The sequence below is a fragment of the Eretmochelys imbricata genome, chromosome 8, assembly GCF_965152235.1.
Source record: "Eretmochelys imbricata isolate rEreImb1 chromosome 8, rEreImb1.hap1, whole genome shotgun sequence".
Taxonomy (NCBI): domain Eukaryota; kingdom Metazoa; phylum Chordata; order Testudines; family Cheloniidae; genus Eretmochelys; species Eretmochelys imbricata.
The window spans coordinates 63,550,326-63,570,803 of NC_135579.1; the positions used below are offsets into that span (position 1 = coordinate 63,550,326).

Here is a 20,478-nt window from a genome sequence, read left to right on the forward strand (position 1 = left end):
ATGGGATTTTATCATCTAGGGTATCGGGTAAATTTAATAAAATATGTTACTCTTAGCTCCACCTGATATGGATAAATTGTGACATTTAGCCACTTGGTCTGGTCTGTGTTGGGGATAGTGTGGATGCCAAGTAATCCAGCAGCAGTTGTGCTCCAGGAAATCCTATCTTTCCTCCAGTTCTCTACCAGGCATGAGTTGTGTGTGCATTACACCATCTTTTGGGATAATGAAGCATGTTCCTCTGTCTATACCTAGTCAGCACTTCTGGGTGTTGCAAAGTGGGTTAAAGCCATGGCTCCACCTTGCCCCTCTGCCTCCCGTTCCTCCATGGAGTGGCTTGCACAATTTGTCTGGTAGCTCCGGGTGCTTGAACATCAATTAAGACAGCATGTGTAAAATTGAGTCATCAACGTCCATAACAAAATTCAGCCATGCAAACACATCCTGCCTCAAAGCCTCATTCCCTCCCTATCTCTACTCTCCCGAAATGCCCAAGAAAATGGATGGGCTGTGCGATGTTTCCTGGAGGTTCAGCAAATTCAGGGAGAGAGTGAATTCCAAAATTGAATGCCCCTCCAGGATAATGCCCTGCTACCAACACCCTCTCCTTTAAACTGAGGAAGTCTAGCATGAATGCTCTATTGATCACAACTGTGGAAATATTGCAGTGGGAGAGGCTGTCTCTGAAGAAGGCAGGTTTAGTGATAACATCTGTGTGATGTTTTATCACTGTCTTTCTCACTCATGAGCCCCTTATGATTTCTCAGGTGCATGAAACTGTGAAGCTGCTTCACCAAATTACTTATACATACAGCACATACAATAAAAAGAGAGAACTTTTTTCACAAAATAAGAGCTGTCAGTGTCAGAATCAAAATGACCATTTTCAGTCCAACCATCTTTTAGATTGGCTTTGAGAAGTCAGTATCAGGAATGATTGTGAGAGATAGGAACCACTGATATGTACTCTGATTTCTTAAAAAAAGAAAAGGAGTACTTGTGGCACCTTAGAGACTAACCACTTTATTTGAGCATGAGCTTTCGTGAGCTACAGCTCACTGATGAAGTGAGCTGTAGCTCACGAAAGCTCATGCTCAAATAAATTGGTTAGTCTCTAAGGTGCCACAAGTACTCCTTTTCTTTTTTTGAATACAGACTAACACGGCTGTTACTCTGAAATCTGATTTCTTACCTTCTCCTCCCACTATCCAAAAGTATGAAGGAACTTATTGTTCAAAAAGTTTTTAAATGGTGTTTCTCCATTTCATTTCAGGTGTACCTCTTCTCATGGTCACCCTATACTTATGAAAAGCACATTAATTAACAGTATTTATCTTGAGGTAATGTCATACTCTCTCTATTTTAGAAATATGTGAAAAAGTTGAGATACAGAATGGTTATTTCTCTCAAAGTAGGACCAAATTTAATTTAAATGAGGAAGCAACATATCGGTGTCAGATTGATTACACGACTCCAGAAGGAAATGTGGTGGGGAAGACACAGTGCCTTCAAGGAGGATGGACTCCTTTACCAAAGTGCATTAGTGAGTAATTTAATGATCGAAGAACTCTCTACTTTGTCATATTGCTCCTTTTTTCCTGACTAGAGGATGAGCACCATGTTCAGGTATGGGGAGAAGCTTGCAGCTTCATGTGGGGAAACTTACAAAGCTGATGCTCCTTGGGTTATGTCTTACTATGACTGGACAAAATTAATCTATTTGAGGGAAGTATTACCATCATAAATAAAATAACTTACCATTGACTGATCAGTATTTAAATCATAAAGACATACATTTTATGTAAAAGCATCAGAGCACAAAATTTTAAAAACTTTCTTCCAATTGTTGTCACTTCAGGTATGTTAGTTATCTTCCTCTGGTTTCAGGAGTCCCTTCTCTCCAGATGAGAGGAAATATGGTGATTAAAGTGGACAATTAAATCTCCCACATTTGTGGGACAATAACTCCAATATTAACGCAGTCCAAGTGGGGGTCCTCTCTTCCTTTTATTCCAGGCTGCCTTATTTCCTCGCTATTCTTCTTTTTACCCTATTAGTATCCACAAACACAGAACACCTTTGTGCATAAGAGAACTTGCTTATCATTTGTTTTCAAATGAAGTCCATTCCATCGCACAGAGAAGACTATTAAATAAACAGCTTAGCTACCAAGACCTATAAATCCCATGTACATTATCTGTCTGTCTGAAATACATGAACTTTAAGCTGTTTGTAGTTCTGGTTCTGCAAAGTGGTATCCCGTACGATAGCACCTGCAATAGTTCTACCACACAGGGGTGTTTCACACAGAATAGTCTACAAAATTGGCTCAATAAATTAATAAACCTTCCTTTGGATTCATGGCTCTTTATTAAGTAGTCTCCCATATTTCCAGTCCACTCATGTTTCTACAGGGAGGAGATTCCCTGCACTTTGTGACTCATTTGGAAATCAGTAGGGAAATGTCTGACTTTTGTGGTGTTCATGAATGTTATGATTTGAAAATAAAGGCAGTGAACATGACAGTGCCAAAGCATGGATTAGTTTGGTTGGTAAACAAGGACAAGACCCTCCAATGGGATAAAACAGGGCTAAGTATTAGGGACACATAATTTAATGCAGTGAGAACTCCTTATTTACTGTTGTATGCTGCTTCCTATCTTTGCCTTTTTATACATATGAGGTCCAATTCTCCTCCTGTTCCATCTGCTTGGCATAGCTCTGACTGCAGAAAACAGCCAGAAAAATAGTTAGCTGGTTGGAATTCCCCCCAGGTATGAAGTGTGACTAGGGAAAAGACATCATAACTGGGATGTCCTGGCTCTTCTGGCTGCTGAAATGGCCTTTTGGGGCCATAGGTAACCAGCATAAGATAGTTTGAAGGAGGAGGAGCAACCTGAAGATCTGAAAGGCGGAAGGATGGCTTGAAGTCACGTTTGTTCAACCCCCTGATCCGGTTCCTTGCTGAGCATAGCTGGACCAAACAGGGAATCTGTTCCCTGGCTTCCCTACACTGGAGCAGAATCTAGCCCTTACAGATGACTCAAGGGATCATGACTACAACCAAACTGTAACATCCACAGAAACACTATATAGTACAGCAACTGAAAGAAGGGAATTATATTCACAGTCTCAAATGGTAGGGAAAAGGCAATGGCCTGAATCCAAGGAAGAAAAACCTTTATGCTAGACATTAGGAAGATTTCTGAATTTTAAGAGCATTAGTGTTGACTCTCAAAGGAAAGGTTTGAGTCACTATTATCACTGTAGATTTTCGAAGACAAACATGTCTGGTAAACATTAGTGGGAATTATGTAAGAAGCAAGCATGCAAAATGCAGGTATATATTTATTGCCTAAATGTTTTTTTCTAGCCTTGCCTTCTAAATCTATGAACACTTTCCTTTCACCGCCACATATTCCTAAAGAAAAATTAAAGAGATATAATGTGTGATACTGTGTGTAGAATTTGAATTGTTTACTATACTGAGGCCCAAATTCACAAAGGTACATATAAGGAAGATGCTTTAGAATGCCAGAGTTTCTAATTAAGAAAAATAACTAAATTTCTCTAATTCTACAGAAACATGTGAAAAGCCTCGTTTCGAGAATATTAATTTCCACACAGATAAAATGGTGTTTCTGCCTGAAGAAATACTGGAATATGAATGTGCAGATGGATACCAAACTGTAAATAAAATCACAACAGGTTATACAGTGTGTGACATACATGGATGGATTCCTGAGCCCCAATGTCTTGGTAAGGTGTTTTTGTTTTGTTTTAATTAAACTACTACTCTGTGGAACAAATTCCTTTGACTGTTATAGTTTGCTGTTTTGAGTACTAATTTAAATATCTCTGATTTAGGTGCAGCTTACATTGTGGATAATGTCTGGGTGGGAATTGTTCATGTTTGCTGGGACAGTCAAGAATCATTCATTGCATTCAGTCAGCAATCCCCAGGAAAGAGTGTTCTTCATAGTCTAAAACAGTGACTCTCAACCTTTCCAGATTACTGTACACCTTTCAGGAGTCGGATTTGTTTTGTGAACCCCCAAGTTTTACCTCTTTACAAAATCAGATATAAAAAGTCCACTATTACTTATGGCTTACTTTCTCATTTTTACCAGATAATTTATAAAATAAATCCATTGGAATATAAATATTGTACTTACATGTCAACTCTACAGGGAGGGACTGGCTGTTTGTGTAGCGTCTGGTGCCGTGGGGTTCTCGGCCTGGACTGGGCATCCCAGACACTACTGCAATACGGACAATAAATACCACCCCCTGGGTCAGGCTCTGAGGGAAGTCTGAGGAGGGTTGGAGGGCTGGGGTATCTCTGCTCTGCACAGATCCAGATCTGCTGGAATTGACAGCTTCGTGGTCTCCTTGGCATTAGCCGCATCTGTCTGTACCAGACTCTGGCTGGAGCAGCTCTGATTCGAACAGGGTCCAGATTAAATTCAAAAGTAATGAAACCACTGGGAAATAAGAGGTAATCAGAGCACTGGAAACTGCAGAATTATTATTGTACTATGAAAGACAAACAAATCTTACAAAAACTTTGAACAAGTAATAGTTGTATTTTAAGTCATGACAAATAACAATCCAGGTTGAAAGGCCAGCATCATTAACTGATTATTTGGAGTACTCCAAGTGTGATTTTGCTGAGTAAGAATTTGTGTCTATGAAAACTACCAGTTTCTAAATTACTTGCAACAATATTTATATTTAAATTCATAGAATGTGGGGAAAAGATTATGGAAAGCCACCCCTTCATTTGGTTAAGTCTTTTTTCCCCTCCCAATTATATCCTATTGTGCTGTTTTTTTCATGCTTGCCTTCTTTTCTTTCCACACCCTAGAAGGAATTCTTACTCTTTTACAAATTCCCAGTTTGTTCAGCAAGATTCTTGTTCTTGGTGCTAACCAAAGCCCTGATCCAAATCAATGGGTGCCTTTCCATGGTTTAAAACTGGTTTTTGATCAACCCATTTTGTTTAAATCTTTTGTATTTTAAATACTTTCCCCTAGAGACATTGGCTATAATATATTTTCTTTCCTTTCCTCACCACCATCTTTAGCCATAGAATGTGAAATGTTGACATTGTCCAATGGCGGGGTTTCCCCCCGGAAAGCTAAATATGGTAATGGAGATGTGGTAACTTTTTCCTGTGCAAAAAATCACACAAGAGTGGGACCTGACTCCTCTCAATGCTATTACTTTGGATGGTTCCCAGCATCTCCGACATGTAAAGGTAAATATTTCCCTTAGGCTTATTTAAGCAGGATACCTATTGGTAAATCTGGCTCTTCAATACTCATAAACTCTTCTGTGGGCTCTTTCTGGATGCTGGTTTCTATCCCATGATGAACTACCCCATCTATCCTCATGCCAATTCACTTACTAACCCACTGTGCCTTCATTTCCCATTTGAAACTGTGAATTTGTTTCCATCCATTTTGATTTTAGTGAAACTGCCAGTTGTGTGAAGTGGTAATAGGTTGAACTCAGGGCACTCATTTCCACTTGTGACCTAAAGTAGAATTTGAATCCAAATCTCCAAAGATATAAGGTTAATTAATTCATTGGTCAGCTGTGCCATCTTTCTCCACTTGAAGCAGTGAATTTGTTTTTTTTCATTTTTTATTGTTGTCTATTTTTAATGGTAACAACTGTCTAGATATAATCTCTTTGTATTAGAGGAAACCAAAGCTTGTGGGCTACCACCCAGCATTACCAATGGGAGTATTATCAGTGAACTTCATGAGAAATATCAGCATGGCAACTCAGTGGAATATGACTGTGACGTCAGTTTTAAAATGATTGGATCAGGAAAAATAGAATGTATTGATGGGGAATGGACATCTTTACCTTCTTGCACAGGTAAGCTATGTGTTTTTCACACCCTTAGGATTAATATAGACTAATACTTTTCTATTCACACTTCGAGAGATTTTCCAAATCAAAACTATACCTACTTAAATGTAACATACTGGCCGGTGTACATCGTTTCTGTACCACAGTCCTCTCTGAGATGGAATCAGACCTGTGCTAGTGTTTTTATTGACCTGACATCTAAAATACTTCCAATGGCTAACTGTAATTTGCAGAGTCTGGAATCTTGGGTGATCAAAAGCACCAATAATGTACCTAACGCTGGAGAGCATCCCTTAGTTTGCATATTAACTAACATAGTTTAAAAAAAATAAAATAAATACCCCCAATTATAATGTTTGCTTGTACCTGGAGCATATTTTGAATTTTTGTTTGGTTTGATCGGAACTGAAAATGTGCATTAATGGGAAATAATTAGATTTTTCATGGAATAAAGGAATGCTGTGACCTAAAAAATGATGGACAAACTAAATACAAAGTGTTAACAGATCTACTAGAGGTTCTATGATTGTCTTGGCAAGTCTAGTGGTTTGGGCTTTGGCCTGCTGAAGTCATCACTGGTTAGGTTTCCATACTGATCTATGAAAAATGTAAGAAAAAGGGTGTAGCTGTGCCTTGCCTTAAATACATGCAAGTAGAACTTTTGAAGGATACCATTGAATAACAGGTCAGTTGACTATTTCACTATCATCCTAACATGCTGCTGAATGTTGTTTATTATTATTTATGGAGCACCATAGGTGCACATAGTGAGGTCCCTGCCCCAAGGAGTTATGAGAGAACTAAACACAAGTAAAATATTTTTATAGCAAGTGAAAGACAAGGAAGTGTAGAAAAGGACATTTAATGAAGGGAGGGAAAGCTGCATGCTGCACAATCAGTGGGAAGCAAGTCTATCTGTGGGGGCAATGTGAAATGAAGTACAAAGCCAAGAGTGGAATATAAAATAGAGTGCTTAGCAAAGAGATTTGGGAGGAAGCAGTATAAGGAAATGTCATAGCCAGGGAAGAAGTTATAAATTATAAGACTGAGAATAAGGAGTTTCAACATAATGCAGAAAAAGAGACCAATAAAGGGAAGGCTTTAAACAGGTACAGTGGGGTGACATGGTCGCAGCAGCAGGAGAGCAGAGGCTACGAATTAGAAAGGGAAAAGTGAAGAATGTGGGAGTCAGAGAGCTTGCAGTTGTCAACATGGTAGCTGTGTGATTTTCACTTCTTGGATGTGTGCACTGAAGGTGTGCACTGAAGGATTTTTTTTATTATTATTTAAAGTGAGTATTGGGGGGGTGTAGTTTAGTGTCATGATAGTAGTGAACAACTAGCAATTTGGAGCGTGGTATTGTGTTGAATGTGTGTATTGATTTGATTTAAGATTTCCTTGCATTTTAGTGTTTTCATTCTTGTGAGGGAATATAAATTGAGCAATGCTAAGTTAATGATATTTTGTATGTGGAAATAGAGAGGAATAAGTGACAATCCTTAAAAAAAATTGATGTGAGTAGAGAAAAGCTGAATACAGTCCTGGAAGATGAACTGGACTGAGGAGTTGTCCTAGTCATAGAGAAGTGAGAGATCAGAGTTTGGAAGAAAGGCAAATGTTATTACAAACTAAGGGCCTAGTGCTGCACCCATTTAAGTTAATCAGAGTTTCACTTTAACTTTAATGAGAACAAGGTCAGGCCCTAAATAATGATTTTAATTAAGGCACTTTGATGATGTGTTTTATATGTGCCAAGAATATAATATGAAATATTTATGCTCTTTTCCACAGAAGAGAAAAAAACCTGTAAAAAACCACCCAGTATTAACAACGGGAATGCTGTCAATGTAGTAGACCGTCCCCAGTATGCTCATGGAGATACAGTGGAATATGAATGTAAAAAAAACTATGTAATGGTTGGGCCAAAGACAGTGAAGTGTCTCAGTGGAGAATGGATATCTTTGCCTTCATGTGCTGGTAAACTACTTTAAGCATTAAATTAACAATTTCTTTAAAGGTTGAATGGAGATTATTCATCAATATTTAGGCAGATACAGTTTATACAGATATTTAGAAACATTCTTTAACTACTGTGTATTCATAGTGTGTGCAAAGTTAAGCATGTGCATAAAAGCATCAGTAGCTTTCAACAGGGTATGCTTGACCAAACCTTTCAGTGTATCTTTCCAACAAAGGCAGCCCAGCATCTTTGAAAGCTTTATGATGTAATAACATTTGATGTACACTGTGCTAAGTACTTGTCATTATATCTTTAGCCGTTATTTGGCTTTTTAAGACCTTTATGGAATTTTCCAACAACCTTTAAAGCCAGGATGTGAGATATTAATTACATCCTCTGACCTCTTGTAGGTCTAGATCAGCTCTTTTCATGTCTGAACAATGTTTTTGTCTCTGTCCTCTAATTTTCCCATTTAGTTGCATAGGCTAAAGTAACACAGTATACACACTATGAAAGCTAGATAACATAATATTTTATTGCTTAAACCTAAACTATACATTTCTTAGTTATAAAAATTTCACTTGAGCACAAGATATACACCATCGGTCAGATCCTCAGCTGGTGTAAACTGTCACAGACCATTTGTACAACAGAGAATCTGCCCTCAGAATATACAGTTGAAGGTTTGTTTTACTGAAGAAGATTTAAGCTGTGCTCTATCCTTGCCTCCCTTTCAACAGAATAAATTATATATTTATCCATTATTTTCAGTTATGTAAAACAAGAATAATTTATCTACAATTATGTGGAGGACTTTATCTGACCCAACAAGCACAGTCTGCTTATCTTACACAGTTATTAGAGAAGCCTTCATTATAACTCTCAGAAACCCCTGATAGAGACCACAACACTTGGTTCAGCCCATCAACTTTCAGTCTCATATGCACCTTCCCGGGATACTGATTGTTTGAAATAATCTGTCTGTATGGATAAAACATGTGATGCTCATGGCTCTAAAAATATGAGGGCTTCCATTCCTGCACATCTCTCTACCTAAATTGTGGTGTTTAAAGAAAAAAATAGAAAAAAATGAAATTCCAGTGTTGCTGTTACTTCACACAGTGAAAGGGATGCTGTCACCTTAAAAATCCCAGAAAATATTTCCCTCTTATTGTTGCTAGTACACAAATTAAAAACATTTTGAATTTTTTTTTCTTTGATCTCTTTCTCTTCTAGTAACTTTAGAGATTACTTATAACAATAGTAGACATAACATTTTCATATGGACTTGTATTTGCAAGTTGAATGCCTGCCTCTAAATGAAGAAAAGGAGTACCTGTGGCACCTTAGAGACTAACCAGTTTATTTGAGCATAAGCTTTCGTGAGCTACAGCTGAAGTGAGCTGTAGCTCACGAAAGCTTATGCTCAAATAAATTGGTTAGTCTCTAAGGTGCCACAAGTACTCCTTTTCTTTTTGCGAATACAGACTAACACGGCTGTTACTCTGAAACCTGCCTTTAAATAGATATTTACCTGACATAGCATTTGATTTATAGAACATTTTAATTTGTGTTGGATTTAATTTAGATGATTTTGCTGAATGTGAACTTCCAGAGAAGTTGGAGATTATAATCCTTCCACAAACTATCAGAGAGAGAAGGATCTATAAGCACAACACACTTATAAGGTACACGTGTAAAACAGATGCCACAAAGAGGATGCAAGCAACTTGTAACAATGGGGAATGGACACCCAAACTTGACTGCATAGGTAAGCTTGTGTATTTATATACAAATTGTTCTTTTCTAATTATTATAATTACCAAGTATTGCATCTACCTTTAGTCTGAGTGAAGATCAGTAGTTTGAAAAAAACAACTGGTTTAATCATTAAAACCTATATCTGTTTATATGCCTAAGCGTAGGAAAAATAACTTGCTGCTTTTAAATTACTGGAATAATCTGAAATTCTCTAAACCAGAGGTGAGCAAACTTTTTGGCACGAGGGCCACATCGGGGAATAGAAATTGTATGGCAGGCCATGAATGCTCACAAAACTCCCTGACTCCAATAGAGAGGGAGTACAAGCTGGACTAGGGAAGGGGAAGAAGTATATTGGGACATGGTGCTGAGGGAGGAGAGACTGGAGGCTGGCAAGAAGGGGAGATGGAAGGGAGAAACTGGTACTTGGAACTAGGATGGGGGGAGATTGGGACTTGGGATCTAAATGGGAAGAATGAGGGACTAGGAGCAGATGAGGAGGTGGAGGAAGGGAGAGAGAGATTGGGGCCAGGAGCTAATCTGTGGGTGCTGGTGGGGAGCTTGGGGGAGACACCAGGGGGAGCCAGATCAGACAGGGAACAGGGAGAGGGGAACTGGGGCTGGGTGGGCACTATTCCTAAAGTAAGTCCTAAAACTAAAATATAATCTTATAAGCAAATATCTGTGAAACACATTGGGAAAGATTTTGTCTCATCCCCACCTAGCGCTGGTTCATATAGATGGTAACCCGCCGTTGCTACCAGTTACTCCATTAACTCAAATGGCAGAGGTCTGTGCAGCAGATCTAACGGTCCAAACTCTATTCATGATTGATGTGGGTGTCAATAAGATGCCACATGATGGACTTTCTATTTTTATGTACTTTTTTAAAAAAACAAACTACACCACACACACAAAGCCATGTTAAAAGAACATTAAGGTTTCAAGTCAAGCACTCAAAAGTTAAGAAATGCCAGGTACTTTTATAGCCCCATCTCTGTTGTATCTCACAATCTTTAATGGAGTCATAGTGTTTAAGGGCAGAAGGGACCACTAGATCATCTAGTCCGACCTCCTGTATAGCACAGGCCTCCAACACCACCCACACACTAAACCTATCAATTGCAATGACACCCAAGTATTACTGCCCACAGGAGACCAGACTATTATGTGCTAAAGACAGAGAATAGGAGGGACAGAGGTGTGCCAGTGTCCAAGGATCCCACAATGGCAGAGAAATTAAGTGAGATATATCCAGATAATTCTGGCAAAAGAGCTGGAGAGGAAGGCAAAAGAACCCTAAGGTAACATCCAATCTGACCTGGGCTAAAATTCCTTCTTCTTCGAGTGCTGTCCCTATGGGTGCTCCACTTCAGGTGATGGTGTGTCCCAGAGCCGTTGATGGAAATTTACAGTCTGGTACGGCCGCGCATGCGCAGTAGCTGTCTCACAGCACCGTTGGAGTCTCTTCAGCGTGTGCACAGCCCGACCCCCTCAGTTCCTTCTCAACTGCCCTCGGCTGAAGATGGAGCTCGGGGCATTGCAACAGCTTCTTCCCCTCAAGATAGGAAAAACAGATAATTGTTAGCTCAGTTTAAATTTTTTCCATAGATAAGTTAGTTTGTTAGTTGTTAGTTAGTTGAGAAAAAAAATGTTAGTTTTCTTCATTTCCAGGTTCACGGTTCCCTGTGGAGCACAAACCATGTTAAAAAAAATGTCAGTCCACTTGGGACTTTACTTTAGCCATGCCAGGCTCCCCTGGCTTCAAAAGATGTGGCTCTTGCAAGGAGGCTATGTTGCGCTCCGACAGGCATTCCCTCTGCGTGAGATGCCTCGGGGAAACACACATACCATCCAAGTGCATCCACTGCAACAATTTGAAGGTGAGAGCTAGGTATGCCTCAAAATGATCCTAATGGAGAAATTACTCCAACCTGAATATGGGAAGGGCACCCCAAAGCCTTCCCCTAAGTGCTCCCCAACTCAGTCTGAACTGACTAAGAGCGCTGTTCCATCCTCTCAAGAAAAGAGGAAGCGAGCCTTGAGCTCTCCCAGGCGGGAACCTCACAGAAAGAAAAGGTCATCTGCAAGGTCATTACCAGCAGTGCCGATGGCCCCGAGAGTCAGTATCAACCTTCCTTGGCACTGCAGCCACTGGCCCCAACATGGGTGTCTAGGAGTCTTCTGTTTCACCTAATACCTACTACTAAGACATCGGTACTGCACCCATTGGCACCACAACAATTCCTGATGCAGAAGGACATCACTGTTGCTTTGGTGCCAGGATCACCTCTCCTTGGCACCAAGGGATCACCTATCACACAACCAACCTTTCCTATGGCACCATCAATGTTTAGTGACAGTGACAACGAGGACCAAGAGGAGCAAGTGTTTTCACCACAGGGCTTGCCCACACCTCAATGAAAACCTACTGGAGGCACACCATGGCATAAAATCCACCAGTCACAACCTCGCTTTCCATGGTGTGGACCCCCATAGATGGGTCCCCAAATGGCATTCATAATGCAGTGGCCACCAGGGGCAGCATACAAAGCCGAATGTGCTCGGACCTCCTTGCCGCCTATGGCACAGCTCCGGTCCACCCCTCTATCCCCAGGGCTGGCAACAACAGGAGCCACAGAGGAGATGGCCGACAAACCAGAGGAAGACACTGCCCCCGAAGCAGTGTCACCTGAACATAACTCTTCCTCTTCTCCAGATGTAACCGTTATGCTACCTCCACCTACCATGGCTGATGACTTTAAACAATTTCACAAGCTATTCAAATGCATAGCGGTCATCCAGGACATCCCTCTAGAGGAAGTCCAAGAGTACCAACAAAAACTATTAAAAATTTTACAACCATCTTCTGCGACAAAAATTGCCCTGGCCATAAACGATGCCATCCTCAAGCCTGCAGAGACAATATGGCAGACCCCGGACACACAAAAGGGTGGACAATGAATATTATGTCCCAGCAAGGGCATGGACTTCCTGTTTGCTCACCCACAGCCCAATTCTTTAGTGGTGGAAGCGGCAAACCACCGGGCTAAACAATCCCAACACTGTTCTATGCCACAGGATCAAGACCACAAGCATCTAGACCTTTTAGGTCACAAGGTCTACACCTCCTAGATGCTACAATTCCACATTGCCAACTACAGTGCCCTCTTGGCTAAATATGACTTTGACAATTATAGGAAACTCTTTGAGTTTACCGTGGACATACCAGAAGACAGGAGAGCACAATTCAAATCAGTCCTGGTTGAGGGACAGTTGGTCACCAGGATGGCCCTACAGGCTTCCCTGGACATCGCCGATACTGCAGCCCATGCCATGGCTATAGTGAGAGTGATGTGCAGAGCCTCATGGCTGCTTTCGTCTGGTATACAAAGAGATCACCAACTAAAGGTTGAGGGCCTACCTTTCGATAAGGACAAACTGTTTTTGGCAAAAAATAATGAAGTCCTACACACCGTGAAGGACTCTGTAATGACCCCTTCATACACTTGGCATATCTACACCACTCCCCAAAAGGAAGTGGTGCCAAACATACCAACAAAACAGGGATTCTCAATACACCCGCCCTCAATCCAGGCCTTATGGGGTGGGCAGACACAGAAATAGATCACCTTGACACCAGCAGACTCAACCACAACAAGCAACATCCCAGCCACCAGGGAACAAACCACAGTCTGAAAGCTTGGTCAAGTGTCTGAACGACCTCCCCTGAACACCAGTGCTACCTGCCCGTTTGGTCACCGCCTACAGCATTTTTACCAAGCTTGGGAGCATATTACACAAGACCGTTGAGTCTCAGAAATAGTTCAGTCGGGCTACTTCATCCCTTTTACTTTCCCACCCCCAATCCTCCCCCTTTCCCATCCCTCTTCAGGGACCTTTCTCACAAACAGCTTCTAAGATTGGAAGTATATCGTCTACTACAGCTAGGGCCGTGGAACCAGTACCAACACAATACAGAGGAAAGTGTTTTTATTCCCACTATTTTCTGACCCAGAAGAAAAGTGGTGGATGGCAACCGATACTAGACCTATGAAAACTCAACAAATTCATACTATCCCAGCGCTGGAAGAGGGAGACTGGTTTTCAGCCCTCGACCTACAAGATGCATATTTTCACATCTCACTACATCCGGCTCACAGATGATTCCTCCTATTCACAGTGGGACACGACCACTGTGAATACAGAGTGCTCCCATTCGGACTCTCCATTGCACCAAGAGTGTTCTCCAAAACCCTTGCAGTAGTCACAACTCACCTGTGAAAACAAGGGATCATAATTTTCCCTTACACAGACAGTTGCCTTATCAAGGGATACTCATACATAGAGACAGAGACAATAACATGACTGACCATCATCCTCTTCCAAAAACTTGGGTTGCAAATAAACTTTCAGGAGTCTACATTGATACTCACACAACAACTAGAATTCATCAGGGCACACCTGGACTCAACTCAAGCCAGAGCCTCGCTACCTCATGCCAGATTCTTAACCATCAAACATCTCATAGACACCATATCCATCTGTCCAGGAATTGGGGCACGGACATGCCTACAATTACTAGGACACATGGCTGCCACCACATTCGTGGTAAAACACGCAAGATTCCACATGCGGTGTCTTCAGAGGTGGCTGCATTCAGTATAAACCCACCAAACACAGCCTCAGCATGATGTTAGCACCATCGACCAAGGTTTTAGCATGGTGGACAATGGTGGACAAGACCGGAAATGGTGGACAAGACCGGAAAATGTCTGCATAGGTGTTTCCTTTCATCACAGACCTTCTTCAATCCTGATCACAACAGATGTCTGCCTACTGGGCTTGGAGGCAGGGCACATCTGGACCACCACATGATATCAGGCAGGTGGTCAATACTGGAAACATGCCTTCACAAAAACTTGCTAGAACTCAGAGCAGTAAGATACACCTGTCTTCACTTTCTACCACTCATAAGAAACAAATCAATTCAAGTGATGACAGACAATGTTGCATGCATGTTCTACATCAACAGACAAGAGGGGTGGGGTGCGATCCCTCTCCCTATGCACCAAAGCCATGAAACTATGGAACTGGTGTATTGAGCACCACATCCGCATCTCAGCTTCTTACCTACCAGGATGCCAAAACACCACCACCGACACTTTAAGTAGACGGTTCGTACAAGAGCACGAATGGGAACTGAACCCTACGGTCTTACAACAGATATTCTATCAATGGGAGTTCCCATTGATCAACTGATTTGCTACAGCACAGAACCACAAATGCCCACTATTTTGTTCCAGGGTGGGACTTGGTCCCCGGGGGGATGCTATCTTAATCCAGTGGGACAAGACACTTTTGTATGCATTCCCACCGATCCCACTAATACACAGACTCCTATGCAAGACCAGGAAAGACAAAGCCAAGATCATCTTGATTGCCCCAGCATAGCCCAAACAGACTTGGTACCCTTACCTGCTGGTTATGTCAATTCATCCTCCACAAACTCTTCCAATGAGGCCAGACCTCCTGTCAGAGGCTGACGGTCAGATGTTCCACCCACAACTGGAGAAGCCCCATCTGAAAGCGTGGCTCCCCCATGGTTCTAATCACACGAGTTAACCTGTTCAGAGCAGGTCGAACACGTGTTGTTGAACAGCAGACATGATTCCATGCGAAAAACTTACCTACAAAAGTGGAAATGTTTTTCCACATGGTGCCTACATAAATGACTTACTCCCTGCACTACACCACTTCCAATTGTGCTAGACTATCTTGTAGAGCTAAAGAATTCAGGGTTATCACTGAGCTCTATCAAAGTACATCTCATGGCTATTAACACCTTCCATGACAAAATTGACAGATTCTTGACGTTTACACATCCAACTATAAAACATTTCCTTGCGGGACTCCAGAACCTTTACCCTGAAGTACACCCTCCCATGTCCACATGGGATCTGAACTTAGTCCTCAGGAAACTCATGAGACCTCCCCCCCACCCTTCAAACCCCTTACTACATCCAATCTGACCTGGGCTAAAATTTCTTCCCTACCCCACATATGGTAATCAGCAAGACCCTGAGCATGTGAGCAAGAACCAGCCAGCAAAGAGAGAATGCTTGGTGCCACCTCAGAGCCATGGCCCCACTCCCACCAATATCCAATCTCCAGCCAGCCATCACTTGATGCTTCAGCGGAAAGTGAAAAAACCTTCCCAGAATATGCTGGGGGGAGGGGGGGAAGGGGCAAAAATCCCTTCCTGACCCCTGCCAGTGGCTGGCCAAACCCTTGAAGCATGAGCTTTTGGAACTTTCAATTTAAACCAGAAGTGAGCTCGAGGATTGTTGAGACCTGCCCCCTACCATCACAAGCAACCCAGTTATAAAATTGCACTGAAAAGTTTGTCCAGATCTCTGTTAAGACTAAAGAAGTTGTTTGTCCACACAACTTCCATTGGGAAGCTGTTTCAGAACCTCATCCCTCTGATGCTTAGAAACTTTCCTCTAATGTTCAGCCTGAATTTGTTCATGACCAGGTTTATATCCACTACCTCTTGTCCCATCATTGTCGTGTAGCTTAAATAGTTCTTCACCATAACTGGTAATTACCCCCCCAGTGAATTGATAGAGAATGACCATATTCCCCTCAGACCTCTCTTTGTGAAACTAAACAAACCAAACTCTTCCAGTCTTTTCTCATAAGATAGGCTCTCCATTCCCCTGATCATCCGAGTAGCTTTTCTCTACACCTGTTTAATGTGCCTTGTGAGGTCGCAGCGCAGTGCTGGGAGAGAGCTCTCCCGACACTCTAAAAAAAACACCTCAACGAGAGGCACAGCTCCCAGCCCTGGGGCACTGTTTACACTGGCACTTTACAGTGCTGTAACTTGCTGTGCTCAGGGGAGTGTTTTTTCACACCCCTGAGCGAGAAAGTTGCAGCTCTGTTAATTGCCAGTGTAGACAAGCCCCAAGTCTCCCAAGACCTAGGCTAGCACACTTAGCACTGGACCATCCTTCCTCTGTGGAATCTTAATTCAGCCCCCTTGGGGTAGTCATTAGTAATATGATCACATACCATTCATTCTGTGTACTGAATGAGGTAGGGGTCATATGAAAAAAACCAGGGGTGTTAATTAATCAGTTAACTCACGTGATTAACTAAAAAAATGAATTGTGATTAAAAAATGTATCTTGATTAATCGCACTGTTAAACAATAGAATACCAATTCATCGTCATCGCTGTTTCCATAACATATTTTGCTTTTTACGGGACAGGGTTGTTAGCCCTGGCCCCTCCCCCACAGACCAATCCGGCATGGTTGAACCTACCAGGGGCAAAAAGCCACCGCTGACACAGACTCTGGGGATTGCTAGAGCAATCAAGCTGTACCGCCACAAGAAGGCACAGATACCAGGGGACAGAGAATACTAATTGAGATGTATTAAATATTTTTGGATGTTTTTCTCCATTTTCAAATACATTGATTTCAATTACACCACAGTATACAAAGTCGACAGTGCTCACTTTATATTATCTTTATTATATTACAAATATTTTCATTGTATGAAATGGCAAACAAATAGTATTTTTCAATATGCACTTCTCATACAAGTACTGTAGTGCAATCCCTTTATCGTGTACATGCCACTTACAAATATAGATGTTTTTTGTTACATAACTGCACTCAAAAACAAAACAATGTAAAACTTTAGCACGTACAAGTCCACTCAGTCCTATTTCTTGTTCAGCCAATCGCTAAGACAAACAAGTTTGTTTACATTTACAGGAGATAATGCTGCCCGCTTCTTATTTATAATGTCACCTGAAAATAAGAATAGGCATTTGCATGGCACTTTTGTAGCTGGCATTGCAAGGTATTTATGTGCCAGTTATGCTAAATGTTCATCTGCCTCTTCATGCTTCCGCCACCATTCCAGGGGACATGCTTCCTTGCTGATGATGCTTGTTAAAAAAATAATGCATTAATTAAATTTGTGACTGAACTCCTTGGGGGAGAATTGCATGTCTCCTACTCTGTTTTACCCTCATTCTGCCATATATTTCATGTCATAGCACTCTCGGATGTTGTCCCAGGACATGTTGTTTCTTTTAAGAACTTTCACTGCAAATCTGACAAAATACAAAGAAGGTACCAATGTGAGATTTTTAAAGATAGCTAGATCACTCAACCCAAGGTTTAAGAATCTGAAGAGCCTTCCAAAATCTGCGAGGGACTAGGTGTAGAGCATGTTTTTAGAAGTCTTAAAAGAACATTCCGATGCGGAAATTACGGAACCCAACCTACCAAAAAAGATAATCAACCTTCTGCTGGTGGCATCTGACTCAGATGATTAAAATGAACTTGTTTCAGTTTGCACTGCTTTGGATGGTCATTGAGCAGAACCTGTTATCATCATGGATGCATGTCCTCTGGAATGGTGGTTGAAGCATGAAGGGACAAATGAATTTTTAGTGCATCTGGCACATAAATATCTTCCAACGCCGACAACAACAGTGTAATGTGAATGCCTGTTCTCACTTTCAGGTGATATTGTAAACAAGAAGCGGGCAGCATTAACTCCTGCAAATGTAAACAAAATTGTTTGTCTGAGTGATTGGCTGAACAAGAAGTAGGACTGAGTGGACTTGTAGGCTCTAAAATTATACATTGTTTTATTTTTGAATTCAGTTATTTTTTGTACATAATTCTACATTTGTAAGTTCAACTTTCATGATAGAGATTCCTCTATGGTACTTATATTTGGTGAACTGAAAAATACTTTTGTTTCTTTTTTACAGTGAAAATATTCGTAATGAAAAATAATATACTGTGAGCGCTGTACACTTTGTATTCTGTGTTGTCACTGAAATAAATATATTTGAAAATGTAGAAAACACACAAAAATATTTAAATTGGTATTCTGTAATTGTTTAACAGTGCAATTAATCACACAAATAATCGTGATTACGTTTTTTTATCACATGATTAATCGTAATTAATTTTTTTAATGGCTTGACAGCCCTAGAAAACAATACTATGCACTTATGTAATTAAAGATGGTATCATAATGCAAACACACAAGGGGGCTGAATTAAAGTTGCACAGGCAACAGGAATCTTTAGTTCTGGCATTTCCTAACTCTTGAGTACTTGACTTTTGCAACCTGAATATTCCTTTTAAACTTGTGTGTGTGTGTGTATTTCTGATGGATCTCAGTTTTCAATAAAGGTCTGTTAAAGTGTAGGAATACTTTTTCTCCAGAGGCCACACTACAGAATATACTATGTTAATCCTTACACACCGCTCCCTCCTTAACAAGGGTGGAGCCTCTGGCGCTGCCCCTTTCCGACCCATCTACATCCTCCTATCTCCCTTAACTATCATGCATGTGGGTCCTTGCATAGCTCAGCTCTGTGCCATATTAGACAATGTGCATCTCCTCTATGACTGCCACACAGCATAGTCTTGCACCTCCCCCTCATTTGCTCAGTGGAATGACCCTGCTTTCACCATTCAGGAAATAGGCTGGATTAGACCCTTTACCAGTTTATAGCATCTGAATTAACTAGAAAAATAACTTCAATTACAATAAAGTTTTCATTACTGTATGATGGTGTGTTATGCTCTTGTTATGGAGCAGGAAGAAGAACTGCGCACAATGAGAGGCCATTACAAAATGTCTTTTTTTAAGCCCACAGTTGTACTTCATTGAATATAATGCAGTTCTTTGTGTCAATGCAATATGATTATGATGCTAACTAAATGCTGAGAATAGCTAATAAGGATCTATGGACTGCACATGTTTTTATCTATTAACTGTTCTGGTTTCTAATGAACTTCCACATTTACCATTGTTTGAATCATGAGATCTAACTGAAATATCCTTTGCTGAAGAGATTAAAAAAAAATGCCCACCTCCACCTGAGCTTCCGGGTGCCATCAAGATCACAGAGACACGAAACTACGAGAATGGTGAAAAAGTAGCTTTTACGTGCCTAAAACATTTTGAACACCAAGGAGTGAAGGAAATAATGTGTGAAAACGGGAAGTGGCAATCACCACCATTCTGTGTTGGTTAGTATGGGGTTTTATTTATATTTCTTTAGTTGCATCAGTCAGAGGAAATGTACAAACAATATCACAACTGCCATGTCACTGTTAGCCCCTTACATATTGTGGTAATTAGTGTTCACATATTTTGTTAAGCAGTCATTACCAATTGTTCAGTGCAGAAAAGCAAAAATACATTAAAAATAAAGTGTTGAAAAATGAAATGAACAAAGTAATCAGACCATTAACACTGGACTAATGGATTTTAATTGTATGAAGTATGTTGTTAATGGGTTAAAAGTGAACTAGGGTCTGAAAAATGAATACAGTAATGTCAAAAAGTACAATCTGATATCAGAACCTAATTACTTTTTATCCTACCACTAAGAGTGGAAGAAGGGAGTACTAAGGGCGAAAATTTTTAAAAGCACAAATGGGACTCTCAGTGTTTATTTAATAAAATTAAGTGCTGTGAAAAAACATATACAAATGTTGGTAGTGTGTGTGTGTGTGTGTATACTGAGCCTCATACACATACACACTATTTATAACAAAAATATGTTAAAAATATTAATTTTTCAAAATCAAGCATTCAAAAATTAGGAAAAGCCATAATTAAGGCTGGCTGTGCAACCTCAATTTAACCCCGTTGGGTGTATTCATTATGTTAATTTTAATTACATGATCATGCACTATTTTTTCCACAGGATCCTGCTTCATCCAGTGCAAAGGATAATTGCTAACCTAATGAGCAGCCAATATTGTGTTTCATCCTCATTATTCAATATGTGGCCCTAGTGTTTGTTTAGGGTGGGTTAAT

The 20,478-nt window shown here is 40.7% G+C and overlaps 1 protein-coding gene across 1 annotated transcript in view; it reads left to right on the forward strand.

The window, feature by feature from the left end:
* CFH (complement factor H) overlaps nt 1-20,478 on the forward strand; it is an 87,818-nt gene that overhangs the window by 33,534 nt on the left and 33,806 nt on the right. The window contains exons 10-16 of the mRNA XM_077824428.1: nt 1,367-1,543; nt 3,583-3,759; nt 5,087-5,260; nt 5,707-5,889; nt 7,675-7,860; nt 9,432-9,614; nt 19,503-19,682. Coding sequence (XP_077680554.1) covers nt 1,367-1,543; nt 3,583-3,759; nt 5,087-5,260; nt 5,707-5,889; nt 7,675-7,860; nt 9,432-9,614; nt 19,503-19,682 — 1,260 coding nt within the window. The remainder of the gene's footprint in view (nt 1-1,366; nt 1,544-3,582; nt 3,760-5,086; nt 5,261-5,706; nt 5,890-7,674; nt 7,861-9,431; nt 9,615-19,502; nt 19,683-20,478) is intronic.